A 23,340-nucleotide genomic window follows, 5' to 3' on the forward strand; every position below is an offset into this window, starting at 1 on the left:
AAATGTTCTGAAAGTCAAATGCACCTGAAGGTATACATTTCTCTGACTTGCTGTGATTTTTTTTCTGGTGAGTTCTATAGGAAAAAAAAAAGCTGATGTTATGTGTCACAAGTTCCTGAAGTTGTCTAAGTGTTTTATACAAGATTTGGTACCTTATAGTCTCTCTATTCTCTTTCTTCCTTTTTTTTTCTTTTGGTACTGGGACTTGAACTCAAGACCTGGGAGTTCATTCTTAGCCCTTTCTGCTCAAAGCTGGCATTCTACACTGGAGCCACATCTGTACTTCTGACTTTTGAGTAATTAATTGGACATAAGAGTTTCACAGACTTTCCTTCCCAGACTGACTTAAAACCACAATACTCAGAACAAAAAAAAAAAAAAAGCCGAGTAAGAGTACAAGGCCTTGAGTTCAAGCTCCAGAACAAGTGTGTGTGTGTGTGTGTGTGTGTAGGGGGGGGGGGTATGATTCAGACAAGCTAGTGTTCTTGGAGAGTTCCTGGAAAATACTTATTACTCACTTTGTATGTCAACATATTAGCAGGGGACCCCTAAACAGGACTGCTCACACCCTGTTATAAATTCCAAATGACAAACACTATGGCGGCCTTCAGCAGAAAAAGTTGTGTTACTTTGTCAAAATTAACCATACCAGTCCTTTACAACCCTTCAAAATGCTCTTAAGTAAATGAACCTCATAGCGCCAGCACTGCCCCTACTTACACATTCCTTGATTAAAGCCATGACCCAACCCAGAACTTCTTTATTTCAGATGAGAAAGCCTCAAAAAAGGAAAATTCCTGCCAAGCACCATTGGCTCACGCTTGTTGTAATCCTGGCTACTCAGGAGGCTGAGATCTGAGAACCAGGGTTTGTGAAGCCAGCCCTGGCAGGAAAGCCCATGAAATTCTCCCATTAACCACCAAAAGGCCAGAAGTGGAGGCATGGCCCAAGTGGTAGGCCACAACAATAATAAAGTAATATGTAAAGAGAAGCCCTCGACTCAATGATTCACAATCACAAGTAAGGGGAGAAAGCCACAGGCCCTCGTGGGAGAACGTGGGGCGGTGGGTGCTCAGATCAGCACACAGTAGGTTTAAGTGAGTGTGCAGTGAACCTGCACCCCCTTCTAGACCTATTCGACCCCTGGCAGGGCGGCTCAAGGCCCCACACACACCCCACGGAGAGCCAGGGCCAGGCCCCAACCCCACAAGCAGCCCAGCGGTTAGCTCTTTCCCGCCAGAACAGCCCCCGAAGGTCCAGGGTGGCCCTGTGGGCGTGGCTTCTCGCTGCCACGCCCACCCTCGACCAGCGGGGTCACCTGACCTGCCCGCGTCTCACGTGATCTGCCCCCGGCGCCGCCATCTTGCAGCTCCCGAGTGAGGAAGAGGGAACGAGGGAAGGCAAAGAGGGGAAAAATTCCAGGAGAGAGGCGGGTGAGGACGAGAGTGAGGGCACCCCCAAAGTCTTGGCCTGGCCACAGGAGGCTCGCGGAAGCAGCAGCCGCCGCCGCCCGACCCTCAGGTACCGGGGCCTCCCACACAGCCACGCACCTCGGCGCGCGGACCCCGCTGCCGCCGCCGCCGCCGCCGCCGGCGCCGGCCATGTGCGTCGTCGGCCCAGGCCTCCGTCGCCTGCACTGGCGGCCTGACACCCGCTCTCCACAGTCCCCCCAAGTTCCTGTCCCTGCGAGGCCTGCTAGAGACATCACACACACACACACACACACACACCCTCCGCGCTCACCCTGGGGGTTGCGGGGAGGCCCCGCTGCTGCTTACCCGCCTCCTGTCACCACCAAGCCGGTCCCTAGGCCAGGCTCTGCCGGAGCCGTCGCTTCGTTCCTGGGCTTCTGCAATAAGGGAAAATCGCTTAGACCCGCCCGGAAGCACCCAACTACTCCATTTTACTCGCCATTACATCCCCTACCCACCCTCCCTGAGCCTTTTTGTTTCTAGAGTGGATCTTCCTCAGCCTCCCACCCCTGTACCGATGCAACATAGAAAAAAAAATTGCTCATGCAATGAGTGCAGTCCTGGCCTTCCATATGCAATCACCGCCCCTCGGATAGGAAGATCAGATAGATTACTGGGAAAGAGCCCACTTCTCTATTGGGAGTGGGGGAGAAAGGGATTGGTTGGTGTGGAAAGGGCCTGGATGGTGAACTAGGTGATACCCTCCCTCCCGAAGGTGGTGGTCAGCTTTGGTTTACTGCTGTGGGATCTGAGTTTGCTCTCTCTCCTTCTCGCTTATCAGGGAGTTAGTGGATTATCACCTCTTGAGTTTGTACTTTTCCTTAGTGTGGTTGTGTGTTACTGATTCCCAGGGAAAGTCTACTCTTTATCTCCAGAATGCGTTTAAAAGTTAACTTCACCTAGAGGCCCTAGCAGTGAAGTAGCTTAACTTCTGAAGATAATCACTAAGTTTCTAGGTGAAAGGAAGAGCTTTAAAAAAAACACACACAACTTTTTAGACTTATTCTAGCTTGAAAAGTAAAAGGGTGTGGGAGGGTGATGACTGTAATCCTAGCTACTCTGGAAGCTGAGATGTAAGGATTCATATTTGAAGCCAGCCTGTGCACAGAAAGCCCATGAGAGTCATCTCCAACTAACCACCAGAAAGCCAGAAGTGGAGCTGTGGCTACTGGTAGTAGCCCTTGCATTGAGCCACAAAGCTAAGGGACAGCAGCCAACCCCCAAGCCCCCCTTTACAGGCACCAGAGAAGGAAAAAGGAGCCAAAGAATTAAAGGCACAGAGCAAGAAACTACATGGGTCAAGCCACTGTCATCTTTTCTTGCTGCTATTCTGTTCCCTATTGTTGGTTAATATTAAAATAGCAATATAGGTTTTGTTTTTCCAGACTCTAGCAAATTAGGTCAATAAAACCAAGACTTTCTGTTACAACATTCTGATATAAAACAAAATGCACAATATTTTAAGAGTTTTCCAGGGCTTTTTGCTTAACTACAAAATAATCAAGTCTGTTAAGTTATATGAGTTTGCCTCACATAATAACGCTGCATAAACACTGTTCTAAGTTTCTTGGTGTATTGGCAAGTTTTTCACTGCCAATATAAATTTGTTTCACCACCAAAGAGAAATGTTTCAAACTGTGTACTTTCATTCTTGGTCACAGCTGGAATTTGAAGATTGATCCAAGGACTGTATTAATTTCAGGAATTGATTTGAAAGACACTGGCTCTGCCACTTAACAGCCATGTAACCTTGGGTAAGTCACTTATACCTTCATACACAGTCTCCTTTTTTATAAAATTGTATGATACTACCTAGCCCTGTCCCAAAGAATTAATAAGGATCCAATACATGTTTGATACATTGTAGGTGTAAGGATTTACTACTTGGTCTCAAAGGGATATTTCATCTATGGCTTAGTTCTCAATAGCAATTGAGAGAATTAAGAAATTGCTGTTTTAGGGGCTGGGGATATAGCCTAGTGGCAAGAGTGCCTGCCTCGGATACACGAGGCCCTAGGTTCGATTCCCCAGCACCACATATACAGAAAACGGCCAGAAGCGGCGCTGTGGCTCAAGTGGCAGAGTGCTAGCCTTGAGCGGGAAGAAGCCAGGGACAGTGCTCAGGCCCTGAATCCAAGGCCCAGGACTGGCAAAAAAAAAAAAAAAAAAATTGCTGTTTTAGAGAACATCAAGTTTTTTTGTTTTTTTTTTTTATGGTGCGGGGTGTGTGTGTGTGTGTGTGTGTGTGTGTGTGTGTGTGTGTGTGTGTGTGTGTGTGTGTGTGTGTGTGTGTGTGCTGGGACTTGAACTTAGGACCTAGGTGCTTTCCTTTAGCTTTTTCACTCAAGGCTGACACTCTGCCACTTGAGCCAAGCTCCACTTAGAGCTTTTTGGTGTTTGGAGATAAAAGTCTCACAGACTTTGCTACTTAGGTTGGCTTTGAATGGTGATTCTCAGATCTCTTTCTCCTGAATAGCCATGGTTACACAAGTGAGCCACCAGTGCCTCATGAAAACATTTTTAGAATCAGATACTTTTATACCTGATTCCAGTTCTTGAACCAGTTACTATTTTACTCTGCAAACTTTACATGGACTATTTTATTTTACATCTGCAAGGTTCTTTGTCTACAAAGAACTTGTTAATACCAGCAATTACATAGGAATTACACAGACCCTACACCCTGGACTTGGACAGGTCAAAGTCTTCCTCGCTTTTATAGTCTCCAGCACTGATCAGCACATGATAGGAACTGAGTAAGTTCTAGTAAACCTGAATATTGGTTAGTGTTCATTAGGCTTTATGTCTTAATTATAGCTGCCAAATTAGAATATTCTCTCAGGCTAGGTGCCAGCTAGGAAATTATAGACAATGAAATTCATATATGTGTGATATTTATACTTTATTTGTGGTAATAATTACATTGAGCTCAAGATTTCAAATCAAATAAATTATAGCTGCCATTAGTAAAGTGTAAAGTATAAGTGGGTTCCACTTTTTATAGACAGCTTATAATTTAGAGGTTTTAAAAGTCCATCTAATTCTGCCCTTATGTTTTACACCTGAAGAATTTTAAACCTCCATAGGTGGTGACTTCCTAAAATCAGAAAGCTAACTGAGGGCACTTTGTGGAGCAAAAGAAATGTTTTGTCAGCAAGTGCTGGTGGTTTATGCCTCTAATCCTAGCTACTCAAGAGGCAGAAATCTGAGGATCAGGGTTCAAAGCCAGTCCAGATAGGAAAGCCTGTGAGACTCTTCTCTCCAGTTAACCACTAAAAAGCCGGAAGTAGAGCTGTGGTTCAAGTGGAAGAGTGACAGCCTTGAGCGAAAAAAAACTAAGGAAACAGTGCCCAGGCCTTGCATTCCCAATACCAGTACAAAAAAAAACAATCTCCTATTTTTCTAATACTTGTAGTCTTGTCCTAGTGAACATGGTTCAGCCGTTTTGATCTTCTCACTGAACATTATTCTCACTTTCTAAAAAAATGATATTGTTATGGTTGCCTCTGTTCCAATTAGGACTAGGGTAAGTCCAGGAGGTACATTTACTAGGGTGCTGTTAGTAATTGAGTTGGACTTACATAGGGATCATTAAAGCTAGCATCCGAAGAAGGGAAAAACCATCAGAACCATAAGCTAAGTCTGGTAGAGCCCCCTGTCTGGGGAGAAATGACCTGTTGAACACAGCTAGTTCAAGGGGACCTAGAGATAGGGAACCAGGACAGTGACTTCTCACTCTTCCTTTGCTCTATAAGGGCTCTCCACTGGCAGAAGAGAACCCGAAACCTAGAGGGTAGAGGAGCCCAATGAGGTAATCCCTCCTGAAACAGGAAATAGAATGGAGATGAACCTAGGGCCTCGGGCAAGTAGATGACATCTTACCTACTGCTTATCCTGGGAATCCTTTTTTTGCTTACTTTCCTAGCCCAGGGGAACTCTTCTGTCTCTCTCTGCCGATTTTTCTGTTAGTTGTTATCTGAAGATTTGCCTTGAAGATTAAGTCAAAAATATTTGGGGGGGAGGGCCTGGGAATATGGCCTAGTGACAAGTGCTTGCCTTGAAGCCCTGCACATGAAGCCCTGGGTTCGATTCCCCAGCACCACATTTATAGAAAATGGCCAGAAGGGACACTGTGGCTCAAGTGGCAGAGTGCTAGCCTTGAGCAAAAAGAAGCCAGGGACAGTGCTCAGGCCCTGAATCCAAGGCCCAGGACTGGCAAAAAAAAAAAAAAAGAAAGAAAAGAAAAAATGTTTCTTGGGGCTGGGAATATGGCCTAGTGGTAGAGTGCTTGCCTCATATACATGAAGCCCTGGGTTCGATTCCTCAGTACCACATATATAGAAAAGGTCAGAAGTGGCACTGTGGCTCAAGTGGTAGAGTGCTGGCCTTAAGCAAAAAGAAGCCAGGGACAGTGCTCGGGTCCTGAATTCAAGCCCCAGGAATGACAAAAAAAAAAAAAAAAAAAAAGTTCGTTAATTCTTTTCAGCTCCTGGGTTTAGGGAGGAGTCAAGTGATTTTTTTTGTTTTGTTTTGTGCCAGTCCTGAGTCTTGAACTCAGGGCCTGGGTACTATCCCAAAGCTTTTTGTGTATGAGGCTAGCACTCTACCACAACTCTACTTCTAGCTTTTTGGTGTTTAATTGGAGATAAGAGTCTCATGGACTTCTGTGCCCAGGCTGGCTTTGAACTGCAGCCGTCAAATCTCAGCTTCCTAAGTAGTTAGAATTACAGACTTGAGCCACCCACACCATCGGAATTTGGTTATTAACTGTGAGTCCTATGAGTTTAAATTTTTCTCATGCTTTAGGATGATTTGCTTTCTGTCTTACACATGATTTGAGGGGGTGGTTGTTAACTTTCTACTATGATAAAATTTAGGCATTTAGACAAGCAGAATAGCATGAGGAATTGTTAGGGTGTTCTGCACACAACTTGATTGACAGAATGGGTTATTATTTATCCCAGACATAATTTTTCTCTCTTGAATGTGCGTGTGTGTGTGTGCGCGCGTGCATGTGCACGCGCATGTGCTGGTACTGGGGCTTGAACTCAGGGCCTGGGCACTGCCCCTTAGATTTTTTCACTCAAGGCTCTACTACTTGACCCACAGTTCCACTTCTGGCTTTTTGGTAGTTAATTGGATTTAAGTTTCACAAGAACCACTGGCTCACTATGATCATTTCTTTTAGCAGTGTTTACATCAATCTTTTGGAATCTGGGTATAATCTATATTGTGATTGTTATTGAGATACTGTGCCTTGATTTGGGTTTTTGTTGGGGGTTTTGCATGTGGCCCCAAACTACTTTTTCAGGTGTTCCTTGATGCATTTTATGTTGTCATATCTGTTTTATAGCTGCCTTACTGTATGTATCCCCAAATGTATGCAGCCTCCAAAATGAGGTGCTTACATAAGCGTTCAGGGAAAATGGGAGCATCTGCTGCAAATTTCCATTAGCTCCTAATGCCTGAACAGACTCAGCTTCAAAATGTGTTTTTTCAGATTCTTTTGTATTAGTCTTTTTCTTGAGATAAGCTCCTCCCCTCTTCATTTCACTGTTGTGTTTTTTTTTTTTTGGATTGGAACACAGTGAACTCTCCTTGGGGAGAGATTAGCACTGTTCTGCCTTCTTCCTCTTAAATCTTGAAGACCAAGAGAGATAACAGGAGTCACCTTTGTTACCCTGTGGGTGTGCACAGTCTGTTGAGCAAACATTTACTGTTAACCTCTAGACTATCAATCAGTATGTGGGGACGTCACACTTCCTGGAGAGGGTAGAGAACCTAATCTTAGCCAAGAAACTGAAGACTTATATTAACCTTATCATTGAACTAATTTGCATTTAACACTTCAACTGCAAAAAAAATCCATAAAATTAATAAAGCTTGAAATTATTATCCTTTAGGGAAACCCATAGTCACAGGAAGAGTCACAGATTTCCTTGGCCTGAAAATGTGAAACCCAGGCCTGGAATATGGGTTAGTGGTAGAGTGCTTGCCTAGCATGCACAAAGCCCTGGGTTTTGATTCCTCAGCACCACATAAACAGAATAAGCCGCAAGTGACGCTGTGGCTCAAGAGGTAGAGTGCTAGCCTTGAGGAAAAAAAAGAAGCCAGGGACAGTGCTCAGGCCCTGAGTCAAGGCCAAGCCCCAGGATTGGCAAAAAAAAAAAAAGTAAAACCCTAGCATGGGAAAAATGATTGAGAAAGTCACAAAAGGGGGGGTTTCAAAGTAACAATCTGCCTTACCCCTATTTACCTCTTCTTTAATGACTTAAAAGTCTTTCTGAGTAAGATGAAGAGAGAAAGTAATTGTGTATGTGTATGCTTCTCTCTTGCATAATGGGGCTTGAACTCAGGGCCTGGGTATTGTTCTTTTTTTTCCTCAAGGCTGGTGCTCTACCACTTGAACCATGCCTCCACTTCAGCCTTTCATTGGTTAATTGGAGATAAAAGCCTCGTGAACTTTCCTGCCTTTTCCATCTTCAAATTCTACAATCCTCAGCCTCTTGAATAGCTTGGGTTACAGGCACCAGCCACTAGGGCATCCAATGAGAAACTAATCTTTTTGAGATATGTTGTAGGAGAGAGACTGAAGAACCTATGGCCTTTGGGAGCTAGGTACTCTAGGCATTCTCTTTCAAAGGCAGTTAAGCAGTCAGAAAACCCATCCTACAGCCTTACAGTTAAATATTGGCTTAGATCACAACGTTTTGTATATTTGTCTGATGCAGACCTAGATACGGAAAGGCTTTTGGGCGGCTTATGTATGGGGTGGGGCAAACTGGCCCTGTGGGGGGTAGATAATGTGGATTACGGCTAGGGAAGTTAGATGCCAAGGGCCTCAGCTATGTGAGGAACAGGAGCTAGGATTTACTACCTAAAATAAGAATTTAGAGCCTGTACTACAGTGTAAGAATAGTGCGTGGTCTTTGGTCTGTAGCTAGTGCTACTGAAAATTTTGCTGGCATTTATTGAATGTTGAGTAAGACTCCAGAATGCACCTAAAAATGTGGAAAAACAAAATTTGTTGCTGGAAAAAAGCCTGAACTTAAAAATGTGATCCAAGTCAACAAATTAATCCCACGTAAGCCAAAGAAAATGTTTGAAATAAAAGTGATGCCAGGAAGCATAAAGAATACTCAAAACTTAGAAAGATTTATGGGTATTTTTCTTTCTGGCAGTACTGGGTTTTGAACTCAGGGCTTTACACTGGTCATGTTGGCAAAGCACGAGCTCTACCACTACACCCATACCTCCAGCCCTTTTTGCTCTAGTTTGTTTTTCAGATAGAGGCTCAAGCTTTTGCTCATACTGGCCTTAGACCACAATCCCCCTACATCTGTTTATCAAATAGCTGAGATTACACCATGTGTCCAGCTCTAAGATTTATGAGTATTTTTGTTTAGTGACTTCCATGGCCATGATACATCATTAGTACTACAGATAGCCCCTTTGAAGGACTGGGTGCATTTCTAGACCTGAAACACAATGGAGGTATCAGTATTTTCCCTCTTAGGTGCGTGCCCCTTTCCCTTTCATGAAAAGGAAGTACTTGTGTATGTCTATAAGTAATAGTTGACCACTAATAATGACCTCTAGAAAAAAAAGCCACTGTATAGTTTGTGGTTTCTCTTCAAGAAATAAATCAAAGGAAGTAAAAGAAGGAAGTGGATTGTTGTTCTTCGTTTCATTTGTATGATACTTCTCAAAATTCACTATGACCTTTATAGTAAATTACATGACTCAGTTTTCACAGTTTGGAAGATTTGGGGAGGAAAGACAAGTTTGTGATTTCAATGATAAAACTACAGTTATATTTTGGTATAAAAAAAGAATTATATCATGCTGACACTTGGTGGTTCATGCCTGTAATCCTAGCTACTCAGAAGGCTGAGATCTGAGGATCATGATTTGAAGCCAGTCTGTGTAGAAAAGCCCCTAAAGACTCTTACTTCCATTAACCACCAAAAAACCAGAAGTGGAGACATGACTTAAGTGACAGAACACTAGCCTTGAGCAAAAGAGCTAGGGGACAGCACCCAAACCCTGAGTTCAAGCCCCAGTACTAATGCAGAGAGAAGGAGGGAGGGAAGGAAAGTTGATTAATAATTAGTGTAGACGCTAAATTGGCATTGATGTCCTGAATTACATACCTCAGATTCTCTGTAACTTGGCATTCTTTCTGTTGTTCTTTACCTTTCTTTTAAAGATATGGAAGAAAGCAGCAGTGTAGCCATGTTGGTGCCAGATATTGGAGAACAGGAAGCCATATTGACTGCCGAAGGTGTCATCAGTCCTTCATTGGAAGTTGATGAACCCAGAAAAACCAAAGCAGATCCCTTAATCCATGTGATTCAGAAGTTAAGCCGGATAGTGGAGCATGAAAAGTCACAAAAATGTCTTCTAATTGGGAAAAAGCGCTCACGATCAAGTGTGACAACCCATCCCCGGGAAAACCCAGAAGTTTGTGAGATTCCAGCTAAAGTAACCCATTTGCCCGCTGCTGCTATTAGAAAGGATGAGATGAAACAAGCAAGTTCCACCCCTGACTCTCTTGCCCATGGTGACAGCAAGGCTATGTCTTACCAGTGTAGCCTTTGTAAGTTTCTGTCATCATCATTTTCTGTGTTAAGAGAGCACATCAAGCTGCACGGCCAGCAGAATGAAGTGATATTAATGTGTTCTGAGTGCCATATTACATCAAAAAGCCAAGAGGAACTCGAAGCTCATGTGGTCAAGGAGCATGAAAATGATGCCAGCAGTCATACCCCGCCCAAAGTCCAGCAGTGCAGTGCCCCCTCCAACTCCTTCTGTCAGAGGACCACAGAGAGAACCATTGAAACCGGTGGCGATGTCCCAGTCAGTGTGGACAGTCCACAGACTCACCCTGGCCAAACCACATCCTTGGCAGAGGTGGGTGGGAGGAAATGGTACGCATATGAGCAGTATGGGATGTATCGATGCTTGTTTTGCAGTTACACTTGCGGCCAGCAGAGAATGTTGAAAACCCATGCCTGGAAACATGCAGGAGAAGTTGACTGCTCCTATCCCATCTTTGAAAATGAAAACGAGCCCTTGGGCTTGCTGGATTCTTCCACATCGACAGCACCTGGTGGCGTGGACGCAGTGGTCATTGCCATAGGGGACAGTGAGCTGAGTATCCACAATGGGCCGGCCGTCCAAGTGCAGATTTGCAGCTCAGAGGCATTATCATCTTCATCTTTAGACCAGCATTCAGAAGAAAGGGTACACCTAAGTCGCTCAGTTACCCTGGACCCTACTGAGGAAGAAGCACTTGAGGTGATGTCTGATGCTGAGGAGAGCTTGATCGCCGACAGTCTGCTTTCATCAGCACAGAAAATCATCAGCAGTAGCCCCAATAAAAAAGGTCACATGAACGTGATCGTGGAACGTTTGCCGAGTGCCGAAGAAACTCTTTCACAAAAACCTTTCCTCCTGAATGCTGAACTAGATGAGGGCAAAAACCTGAACCCATCAGAAGGCCAGGCCAGCTGTGCAGGAACCAGTGCCATCTTCCATGCTGATAAATGCGCTGTTGATATTGGAGGGTTGATCATTGGCTGGCACAGTCCAGAGAAGAAAGACAGTGAGTTACTAAGTAAAGGACTGGCCCCTGATGAGAATGCCCCACCTGGCCGCAGGAGGACAAATTCTGAGTCTCTCAGGTTGCACTCATTAGCTGCCGAAGCCCTGGTCACGATGCCTATAAGAGCGGCTGAACTAACCAGAGCCAGTCTTAACCACTATGGGGATATAAACCTGTTAGATCCAGATACAGGGCAGAGGCAAGCTGATAGGCCATTGGCAGCATATTCCAAAATGATGTCACCTCTTAAAAACACTTCAGAAGGATTGACTAGCTTCAGCCAAAGCAACTCTACCCTGCTGGCACTCCCAGAGGGTGGACAGGAATTAACAGATGGCCAAGTCAAGACCGGCATCAGCATGTCCCTACTCACTGTCATTGAAAAGCTGAGAGAAAGGACAGACCAAAACGCTTCAGACGACGACATTTTGAAGGAGCTGCAGGACAATGCCCAGTGCCAACCCAACAGTGACACAAGTCTGTTGGGAGCCAGTGTGGTGGAATACATCCCTGAGGCTGAGCGACCCTACCGCTGTCGCTTGTGTCACTACACAAGCGGTAATAAGGGTTACATCAAGCAACACCTGCGTGTCCATCGGCAGAGGCAGCCCTACCAGTGTCCCATCTGTGAGCACATAGCCAATAACAGCAAAGACTTGGAGAGTCACATGATCAACCATTGTAAGACAAGAATCTACCAGTGTAAACAATGTGAAGAGTCCTTTCATTACAAGGTAAGCATTGCTTCAAGCCTTTGAAAGCTTGAGGATTTCAGAGGGAGGAGGAGACTTGGCAGATGTTCTCTGGCTACCTTATTTTTTTTTCTTTTTTTGCCAATCCTGGGGCTTGAACTCAGGGCCTGGGCACTGTCCCTGAGCTTCTTTTGCTCAAGGCTAGCACTCTAGCACTTGAGCCACAGTGGCACTTCCGGCTTTTTGTGTATATGTGGTACTGAAGAATGGAACCTAGGGCTTCATACATGCTAGGCAAGTACTCTACCACTAAGCCACCTTCCCAAGCCCCTCAATTTATTGATTTTCTTTTTTTTGTTGGGTTGATTGGAGATAAGAGTCTGACAAAACTTGCCTGCCCCAGGCTGGCTTTGAACCTCAAGCCTCAGATCTCTCATCCACCTGAGTAACTAGGATTACAAGCCTGAGCCACTAGTGCCCTGCAGTCAACTTTATTTGATAGGTAAGGAAAAAAAGTTCTGAAAGAGTTTGGTGATTTGCCCAAGGGATCCCCTGCTAATTAGTAATGAAGATAGGAAAGAAATCTAAGTCTTCAGTATTTCTTCTCCAGAATTCTTCCTTGCCTGTTTTTCTGCCTTCTTAGCAGCCCCTTGTACTTAACTGCTTTTGTGTTTTAGTGTGTATCCCTTGTTATAAAGTGTTGATTCTGGTTTACAAGGGACTGTCCACTGGATTTTCATGTTCCACACATTTGACTTACATGGATTTAAGTGTATCTTGTCACCACACACAGCAATAAGAATTCCTTATCTGACCTGGCCCCAAAATGCCACTCCCTCATGCCAACTGCCACCCAACCAAACAGTGATTTGTGTCATTGCAAAAAGGGAAATGGACTCTATTAGACTTTACTGTAAGGCAGTATGCTACTCATAAAACCACGGTTGTTTCATGGACAGTCCCTGCCTCCAGTGCTGGGCTTACAGGTGTGTCTCACCATGCCCAGCAGGGTCACCCTTTCCTCTCACATGCTGACCCAACAGTATGAAATGCTATTCATTTCTTTGTAAAGGAAACTTGATTATATTGAATCATCATTGATTTCTGTGTTTGCTTCAGTGTGCCCAATAACTCAGAAAATGTGTTGGAAATGTATCAGCCAGCTGCAGTGTGTGTTTTATCTCTATTACCTACAGGTAGGGGTCTAGCTGATGGTAAGAAGGTAATCAGGAAGGGAAAAAAGCTGTCTGGGAATCACTGCTGCTTCGATTGCCCTCATAAAATTCCAAGTAGTACATTCAGATAGACTACAAAGGAAATTTCCAGAAGGAGCTATCTAGGAAGTTTCTTTTGCTGCTGCTATACTCTTGGGGCTTGGGAGGAAGAACTGGTGGAGGAAGAGGATGTCCTTGGAGATCTGCTGATACTTAGAGGCAGAAGTTACCAGAAAGCCCAGTGGTTGCTCACTGAATTTGTTTTCATGCCAGTGTTGCATTAATCTGAGCACTCTGCCCTCTACCCTCTCCATCTCCAGGCCTACCCATGCTTCCATCAGCTAAGACCTCCTCTCAGAGACTATACAAGGAGGAACTGCCCTTTCCATGAGGTTATGATTGCCCTAGTGCATTTCTTTCAATTGTCCAGTGTGTCTAAAAATGCTTTAACAGATTACATTTTAAAATATTGGTAATCTCTTCTAGGCCATAGGCCCTGAAAGTAATCAACCCCTTCTTACACAGCCTCCTCATCACTAGACGTACATATTAATTTTCTCTCATTGTATTCAGAGTCAACTGAGGAATCACGAAAGAGAGCAGCACAGCCTTCCGGACACCTTGTCAATAGCATCTTCTAATGAGCCACGAATTGCCAGTGATGCTGCCGATGGAAAATGTGTTCAGGAAGGTAGCCATGCCTATATTAACTTTACACACTGATAGGTATCATTATGTCATTTGACACAATGTCCTTGATTGTATTTATCCTCTCACTTGTGCTTGCTTTTTTTTTTTTTTTTTGGCGGGTCCTGAGGCTTGAACTCAGAGCTTCTCTCTGTGCTCAAGGCTAGTGTTCTACCACTTGAGCCACAGTGCCACTTCCAGCTTTTTCTAAGTAGTTTATTAGATATAAGAATTTCGCAGACTTTCCTGCCCAGGCTAGTTTCAAACTGATCCTCACATCTTAGCCTCCTGAGTTGCTAGGGTTAAAGGAATGAGCCACCAACACCCAGCTACACTTGTGCATTTCTAAGTATGGCTACTGCATTGTCCTATGAATTATTTTCAGGACTAAAGCATATTTTGTCCTTCTTTATGCTACAGAGTAAATCAATCTTTTGCCTCTGAAAACCTTCCAGGTACTGATAAAAATAAATTACTATTAGGTACTGAGTAACACGTATTAGATCAGTGAGAACTCAACTTCTAACTATGTAGTTAAAGTCTTTGCCATCCCATACGAGTCCAGTGACAACAGACTTGGAAGGGGGCATCGCAGCAAGCCAGCAAAGCTGAAGCGTGGAGAAGCCACTTCTCCCACTCTGGTTTCCAGGTGATCTGTGCAGAGCTCAGCCTTTGCAGATGGTCAGCTCTTTCTCAAACTTTTGCTCAGGCTTCTTGCTGTGACCTCCTCCAAGTGTGGCTGCCAGATTTCATCCGCATTGTTTAAACATACCCTTTTATAGTTCAGTATCCACCAGCCAAGTTGCTGGTAATGGGAATATTAGAATAAAAAGGTTTAATTGGAGCTTTATGAAGAGGCGGGTGCTGTATGCAGAGTGTTGTGGAAGAAGTGCAGTAAGCTGTGCCGCCTGGCTGGCATCCATTCACTTAAATTGATACACTCTGAATGACTCCAGTGTGATTGGTATACAGCACTGGTGAGAAATAAAACATCTTGGGGTGACTTTCGTTTTTCGATTTCCCAAGAATTAAAGTTCGAAACAACTGCAGAGCGAAATGTTTTGCCATAATGTTTCATTAAGTTATATCCCAGAAAGCATAACTGATTCGGGGATGTTCAGAAAGAACTGACTGTGACACCACCGTAGCACAAAATTCCCTTGTCAGACAGATGTCACCCCTGTAAAACCATCCCAAACAAAGGAGTTTATGACATGACATCTGTTCCCGCGATAGATGGCTGAGCTAAAACACTTTTGTTTCCTTCCTGCAAAACAGCCCTAACTGCCTCCTTTTATTTTAATTCATTATGTTTCCATATCCCCTTTAAAGGAGACATTAAAACAGCAGAATGATTGCACCATAAATCCCTAATGAAGGAATAAAGTCCTACTCAGTAGCACCACCTGCAGTTAGCACCAGTGTTGACATCCGACTTTTCTAGTACCATCTTAAAAATGCAAAAAAATTCAAACGGTCCAAGTGCATTAACAGCTTAAAGTCACTTTTTCAGTAAACAAATTGAAAATAGCCATTCCAAATTTTACCACATTCATACCTCTTCACCATATCCCATTCTGGAGCATTTTTTCTTGGTGAGTTAAATGGCTTATCATGATCTTTTACCCCTTCTTCAGTGCTGAGGATGGAACCCACGGCCTTATACGTGCTATGCTAGCACTCTTCCACTGGGCTCCACCCCGGTTCCTTCCTGTGCTCATCTGATTTTTCATTCTACATAGTAGCAGAGCCATTCAAATAGCTAGTCTCTTCCTGCAGGTTTAGACCTAGACAGGCCAAAGAACAGATTCTTAGCTCATAAAGGTTTGATTAATTGGAAAGTAATTGGTGCCTGGTTAACACTACTTAGTAAACTGCTTTAACTACTCAGTAAGGTCATAATGAGAGAGAAGTTGTATGTCTCTAGGGTCCCAGTATTGCAGCAAGATACTTTGGATCATGCTTTCAAGTAACTGCAGATATTAATTCCACCAAGAGGCACGGAATGCCTTTCTCAAGGTGGGACTGTGCCAAGTAGTGGGTGCTGGCTGCCCTTGAGGAACCCCACCCAGTGAAGAAGTTAGAACTGGATTAATGGGTGTGTCAGCCACTCCTCTGGTGTTCTGATTAAGAGCCGAGGGCCAGGCCCTTTCCTGTGCTGTTTCTTTAGGATATGTAAATAACTTGTTCTTGGCTGCTCCCGTTGGCCAAGTCCTAGGGATGCAGTGTCAGCTACTGCCCCTCCTTTACCCTCAGCTCTCCAGTTCAGAAGAGGGCTGAGGTTTTCCCCGGACTTTAAGTGCACACTTTGCCTGAAGGGGAAACAGGACTTGCCAAACCATGTTGTGAAGTGCTAGGTACAGGGTTCTGTCAGGAACCGCCGAAGGCCATTTATAGCATCATTCACAAATGATGGCTGTACAGAAGTTTTCATACAGGCAGACAGCCATAGGCAACCAAAAAGAAACATATATGGCTATCCTGCCATGTACCAAATAATTTTATGGGCCCTATAACACCCACGGGCTGGACATTGCCTGCCCCAGCTAGAATTTCCATTCTATAGATAAGAAAAGTGATAGCCCACAAAGTAAAATAATTCACCCATGACCATACTCACAGGAAGTAGCACAGCAAAAACTAAGCTCAAGTGTCTGAACTTCCAATCCAACCTTCTTTCCACTGGAGACATTTGCTCAAAGTAGCACAGGCTCGCGTTCTGTGCTATATTAGGGTTTCCCATCTGTCAGTTTTATTAGTTGTCATTGATCTGTAATATTTCTCACACAAGCCATTATCCAATAGTTCACACTTCTTTTTTTTTCGTTTTTTTTTTAACTATATTTGGAACAGTGCCATTTATAACCAAGTCCAAGTTTTTAACCTACCAATTAAGAGCAATACTTAGATTGTAATTATGATTAGTGTGTATATTAATGTTATAGATTTATACCAGAAAATTAGGACATTTTGTACTGCCTGGCAGTAGTTATTAGGCAAAGAAAATTTCAGTTTTTGAAAGTGTAAATTTAGCTTAAGGATTTTTCTTTGTTGAAATTTCGGTGTGGGTTTTTTTTTCCTAGTAGTAATTTTACTTAGTGTTCCATGTGCCTGTGTTCTACCTAAGCTTTCCTTCTGCCGGCAGTCACAAAGCTCCAGTGCTACCCACATCCTGAGCTTGCACCTTTCCTCTGTTACTGTATGTAAAAGTAGTCAGGATGGGATGAGCCTTGAACTGTTGGCAGAAGTGTAAAGAATGCAGAGTGTAACCGAAGGAGCCAGTTGTATACATGAGTTCCTTTAGTTTGTGCTGTTACATTTGAATTGCCATGGCCTGCTATTGCAAATGATGTGGTTACCTGGTCTGTTTTCATTGGACCCCTGTGACTTGTATGTCAGAGAGCTGCCCATTCCTAACCTTTGTCCCTGTAGCCTGCCCGTTACTGTGTATAAATTGCAATACACTAAAATGTAGTGCTTCAGAATTCACAGAGGCTTTTCCTTCCATGTTAACATTAAGTTGTAAACCAAAGAAGCCATAGGATGAAAACTTGCAGGCTTTTTATATTGCATTTACTATACATGCTTCATAACCATACATTATAGTAATATATTCTTGTGTTAAATTATAGCTAGTTGACAAATTAGTGTTTCATTAAGATAATACATTGAATGGCAACCCCTTTGTACAACTAAAGATTATTTTAATCTAAAAAAAAAAAAGATAGCAGCTATTGTTTGTTTGTTTTGTTTTTGCTAGTCCTGGGGCTTGGACTCAGGGCCTGAGCACTGTCCCTGGCTTCCTTTTGCTCAAGGCTAGCACTCTGCCACTTGAGCCACAGCGCCACTTCTGGCTATTTTCTATATATGTGGTGCTGAGGAATCGAACCCAGGGCTTCATGTATACAAGGCAAGCACTCTTGCCACTAGGCCATATTCCCAGCCCAGGATAGCAGCTATTGATGATAGCCTAACACCTTTGAGATCAGCAGCCAGTCTTCCAGTTGCTACCTATTCAGTTGCAGCAGAAAGCAAGTTCATTGTACACTAGAATTTGGGGTGAGGTTATGCAGAAACCAGCCCAGCTCAGTGATGGTTACAGGTCAGAAGACACTGGGTTTCTTGCTGCCAGGCGTAGGAAAATCTGTGAAGCCACTGTGGACATGTTACATGTGTAGATCCTGAGGAATCCCCAGTTGAAACAGTGATACTGTGTGGCATAAAGACTCACAATGTGCTGCCAATGCTGTCATATGCATTCTACCAAAGTCTGCCTCTAAAACTCTCAAAATACTCTGTCTAGGGAATAAGTCGTCGGCCCAGAAACAGTATAGATGTGACGTGTGCGATTACACAAGCACAACATATGTTGGTGTCCGAAACCACAGACGGATTCATAACTCTGATAAGCCGTACAGGTAAGTCTGGTGACTGTGGAACGTTAGTGCTTCTGTTAAAATAAAATGTTTTAGAGCTAGGTAATAGTGGCTCACACCTGTAATCCTAGCTACCCAGGAGACTGAGATGTGAGGATTTGCAGTCCTAAGCCAGCTAGGGCAGGAAAGTTCATGAGACTCTTATCTCCAGTTAACCAGCAAAAAGCCAGAATTAGAGGTACGGCTCAAGTGGTGGAGTGCTAACCTTGAGCAAAAAGGCTCAGAGACACTGCCCAGGCCTGAGTTCAAGCCCCATAACTGACAAAAAAAAAGTTTAAAGTGAAGAAATAAATCAGGAATGATTTAAGATTCATAACACTTGTTGCAGCATAGGTTAAGTAAGAGCTAAGAAACTTTAGCTGCTGGTTTTCTAAGTCTTGTTTAGTTCTTTAAGGAATACAAGCTTGGAGTCTGGGTCTAGTACAGTATACTTACTGTACTGTCTAGTGGGAACATGAAAGTATCTGTACCTGCCCACTTTGTTCTCATTTCAGTTGCATATAAGTTATCACAGCAGAGCCGAGCACACTCTTAAAAAGGGCATGTAAGCTGGGCATCAGTGGCTCACATCTGTAATCCTAACTACTCAGGAAGCTGAGATCTCAGGATTGAGGTTCAGAGCCACCCCAGGGAGGAAAACAGGTGAGATTCTTATCTCCCAATTAACCACCAAAAAGCCAGAAGTAGAGCTATGTCTCAAGTGGTAGAGTACTCACTAGCCTCAAGCAAAAAAGCTCAGGGATGCCCTGAGTTCAAGTCCCAGGACACACACACACATGGCAATTTAGGCATTTACTTCTACAATTTGGAATTCACTACTTACATAAATATCCATTATTCATTTATGAGCTACCTCATTCTAACTGGTTTCTTCCTGACACAGTAAATACTGACAGATCAAAGCATTAAGTCTGGCCCTGTCCCACAGTGTGTGAGTGTTCTTACCTCAGGCAGAGAGGTGTTGGCAGTGGGGCACAGAACATCTCAAACATACATTGTGACTGCATGCTTTCTTAAAATTCTTAAGATACATTTTTAGGGGAGAAATGGACTTTATCCTAAAGAATAATCAGTAGTTTCACTTAATTTGTTGCATAATATGATTATAGCAATGTTTATAATGCCAAAAAGATAAAAATCATTCTAGCTCTATAATGCTAATAGAATGATTAAATTATACTTTCATAGGATGGACCATTATACTAATCCCTATTGAGATGCATGATTTTAATGAGAACATACTGGTGGAACATTATCAAAAATGGGATTAAAAATCTGTACTGAGGTTCCATTTTTACATCAGATCTACAGCTATGTACATTTTAAAAGATTAGGAAGCTATACAAGTAATACTTTAGAGTTTACTTGCCTATATGTTACATTTGTGTACAAAGTATATAGGTTATATAATGAGAAAGTAAGTATTCCTGAACAACCAGGGGCGGTTTTGTTGCAGTATGTTCATTTCTATGGAATAAAGAAGGAATGTAGCCACTCATAGCATTACTCTGAAAGTGCTCTGACTTTGCTCGCACCTGTCTTCTAGGTGTTCTTTGTGTGGTTACGTGTGCAGCCATCCTCCTTCCTTGAAGTCACACATGTGGAAGCATGCCAGTGACCAAAATTACAACTACGAGCAAGTAAACAAGGCCATTAATGATGCGATTTCACAAAGTGGCAGGTACTGGACCTTCTCCCTCCCTTTGTTGCTCTGTATGTGTGTGCGCGCGTGCACGTGCGCGCGCACGCACGCAAATATTAAAGGTTAGAATCAGGCCTGGTGCCAGTAGCTCACACCTGAAATCCTAGCTACTCAAGAGGCTGAGATCTGAGGATCACAGTTAAAATCCAGCCAAGGCAGGAAAGCCCCTGAGACTCTTACCTCCAGTTAACCACCCAAAAAGCTGGAAGTAGAGATGTAGTTCAAATGGTAGAGCACTAGCCTTGAGCAAAAAAGCTCAGAGACAGCACCCAGACCCTGAGTTCAAGGCCCAGAACACACTTACACACACACACACACACACACACACACACACACACAGAGTTTGGATTAGGATTGCATTTACTGATCCTACAGTATACTACACCTAGGTTTGGTGTGCTTTGTTTTTCAAGAGTTCTGGGGAAATCTCCTGAGAAAACTCGGTTGACCACGGAAGGAAAAGCTGATCCAGTCACTGGAAGATCAGAAATTTTGGTGTCCGCCTCAGAACTGATGTCTCAGGCGCCCAGTGAAGGTGTGGATTCCAACGAGGGTGAGAAAGTGAGCCCTCCCAGTAATGCATCGTACAGTTTAGAAAAGACCTCCAGCCTGGCCCCTCCTGGTATGGAGTACTGTGTTTTACTCTTCTGTTGTTGCATTTGCGGTTTTGAATCAACCAGCAAAGAAAATCTGTTGGATCATATGAAAGAACATGAGGGTGAGATTGTCAACATCATTCTCAATAAGGACCAGCATGCTGCCATAAGCACAGACTAGCTGGAAGAATACCTGGAAGAGACTGCTTTAACCACAGATGACTAACCTACTAGACAAAGAGGTGGTAGGCCTGGTGTGGCTTTGGAACCAAACTTGTCGTAAGATGAATTCCAAATCGATAAGCAGTAATGATATTTAAGTTATCTTGAGTGTGGGGAAGCAAACATATAATCCTATATTAACTTTCTGTCGCCCTTCTTAGTGTGGAGTATGTTTGTTATTGCAGCTTATTCTAGTTTAGAGATACAGGCAGAAAGGCAGTGCAGAAAGGTCTTTCAGGAGCCCTTCTGAAACTTGCGATGAAGTTCCACCGTCCTAAGCAGATCCCAGGAGCTTCGTGTCCACCTGCCAGCTCTAGAGTAAACACGCCTCTGCTGGGGGAGCTCAGGGGGGTTAGGGAGGGCTTCTCCAGTACCAGCAAGGAAAGATTTGAAGTGATCTCTTTAAATTGTTCCCTTACTCTAAGAAAGTAGACATCTCTAAATCAAATTTAAAGCCTAAATAGACATTTCTGAAGTCAACTGTCATCTGAAACTTAGATGAATTTCTTATGGGCAAAGGAAACAATCTCAAACCATGTCCCAAATTCATAGAGACACCTGTACTTTTCAGAGATGCTCTTCAGAGTGTTGAAAGATGAAGGCCCCCTTCTCCCAGTTACTTAGGCTTTTTCCTCCTCTCCTGTATGAGACTCTCTCATCATCTGAGTCTTGGCATAAGAGTATGAAAATGTACATGACTATCAGCCCTGGGAAATAATTTGAATTATCAAGATAAAAGTTACTTAGAGGGCTAAGCTGATGACGCACACCTATAATCTTAGCACTCAGTAGGCTGAGGTGGGAGGATTGCAAATTCAAGACCAGTCTGGACTATATAGGTGAGATCTAGTCTGAAAAAACAAATGTCACTTGGAGAATGAGAGAGGAAATTCAGAAACTTCTTAAAATTAGTACTGTTACAGAGATCTTTCCTTACTGGAGTATATTAATTACATTTATTTATAGCGGAAAAGAAATATCCAAATATTCTTAAGACACTGAAAATTCAGGTTGTAAAAGTTCTAATAAGAAACAGCAAGTCAATAGGATTTTTTTGAAAGAAGCTCCATTTGTTTGATGTAAGAAGACAGGAATACCCACTAGATGTGCTTTGCATAAAAACTTGCCATCAGGTAAATAGACATAATCATTTCATTAGATATTTTATATTGCGTTTGATTGAAAAGGTGAAATACACAGGGTGTTGTAGTTCTGGTCACATTTTTATACATTGTTTCATCAAAATAAATTCTGCCTAGGAGATAGGAGGCTGGCTGGCGCCCTGTGCAGGGCACCATCCTCACCATGCTGTTTCTGAGTAGCAATTACTAATGTCTAGAGATGGGGCTGTGCCTAAATACACCTAGGCCCTCAAAATAGAGCTCTGTGAATGGAATATTCTAGAGATAAGTGTTAGGAAAGAAGTAAATGAAAATATTGTCTTAAAAGCAGTAAGAACTATAGTAATTGGGGCTACCTTTGAAACATTTTCTGATTAGTTTCCTTTGTAATCTTATTTTGGTGATGGGATTTAAACAAATAGAACTAATTCTGTACCCCTTTGATAAAGCTTTAGTTTATTTGTGGAACTCAATCCATTACTGAGACATGGTTTTGGAAAAGATAAAATGAATTATAATTATATATGTAATTATACATATATATGTAATATATATATAATTTCTCAAATCCACAATACATGGAATTTTATATTAAGTTTTCTCCTTTTCAGAACTGATTTGAATTTTAAATTCAAATAAAAAAGTTCCATTTCTCATGCCCATTACCACCCATCTGTAGACAGTTTCTCACTGCTATTAACTCAGACCCCTTATTCCTTTCTAATGACCTTCCAAGAATTGGCATGGGCTTTAATTTTATATAATCATCTGGAAAATAATAAACAGAAAGATCCCCCAAAATTTCAAGTGTTACTTCTAGAATTACTTCTCTCTATTCTCTGAAACCACTTCCTATTGGTTATTACTTCAACTTGCCATCCGCAATCATGAATTTAAAGTTTCTCTTCCCCATGGGAAAACATTTACCCAGAAGTTCAAAGCCTTTAAACAGGGATGTGACTTTGAAAGTGGTCCTCCTGGCCCAAAGGAGGTGCCTTAAGGGAATAGCCACAGGAGAATACCATATCTACACACAGTATCCAAAGAAGAGTATCATATCCATACGTAATGTCCACAGGATATTCTGGTATTGCCATTCAAGTTCTGAGGCAAACCTTCCATGTGCTTCTACCAAGAAGGATTGAGTTTTCTCAAAGTAGTAAGGAAAATGAAATGTGCAGTTGTAATTGCATAAAAGATAACATTCATCACCAGGAACCCATTTACAGGAATAACACTTTATCGCTGTCAGCTTTTGTTATCTACCAAGCTGGTGCTGTTTGTTTGCTGCTCTGATAAGCTTTGATGGTGAACATTGATTTTTGAAAGAAAATGATTAGAGTAGGGCACCAGTGGCTTATGTCAATACTCCTAGCTACTCAGGAGGTTGGGATCTGAAGATCATAGTTCAAAGCCAGCCCAGGCAAGAAAGTCCCTGAGACTCTTTTATCTCCAAGTAGCCACCAAAAAGCCAGAAATGGAGCTATGGCTTAAGTGATAGATCACTAGCTTTGAGCAGAAAAGGTCAGGGACAGCACCCAAGCCCCAGTACTAGCACACACACAAAAAAGGAAGTTACTTGATTTGGTAA

The 23,340-nt window shown here is 42.9% G+C and overlaps 1 protein-coding gene across 3 annotated transcripts; it reads left to right on the forward strand.

The window, feature by feature from the left end:
- The first annotated feature begins 1,348 nt into the window (after positions 1-1,348).
- Znf507 (zinc finger protein 507) lies at positions 1,349-23,176 on the forward strand. 3 transcript variants are annotated; one of them, XM_048369270.1, is made up of 7 exons: positions 1,349-1,433; positions 3,134-3,226; positions 9,682-11,813; positions 13,559-13,676; positions 17,976-18,090; positions 19,655-19,789; positions 20,224-23,176. In XM_048369270.1, the coding sequence occupies exons 3-7, from the start codon at positions 9,684-9,686 to the stop codon at positions 20,585-20,587; spliced, it is 2,862 nt and encodes a 953-aa protein (XP_048225227.1). In that variant the 5' UTR covers positions 1,349-1,433; positions 3,134-3,226; positions 9,682-9,683; the 3' UTR covers positions 20,588-23,176. The 3 variants fall into 3 exon arrangements, with proteins under 3 accessions (XP_048225227.1, XP_048225225.1, XP_048225226.1); XM_048369268.1 differs by having other exon boundaries at positions 1,362-1,521; XM_048369269.1 differs by lacking the exon at positions 1,349-1,433 and having other exon boundaries at positions 2,638-3,226.
- Positions 23,177-23,340: the final 164 nt, after the last annotated feature.

Source organism: Perognathus longimembris, chromosome 20 (assembly GCF_023159225.1).
Source record: "Perognathus longimembris pacificus isolate PPM17 chromosome 20, ASM2315922v1, whole genome shotgun sequence".
NCBI classification, from domain to species: Eukaryota; Metazoa; Chordata; class Mammalia; order Rodentia; family Heteromyidae; genus Perognathus; species Perognathus longimembris.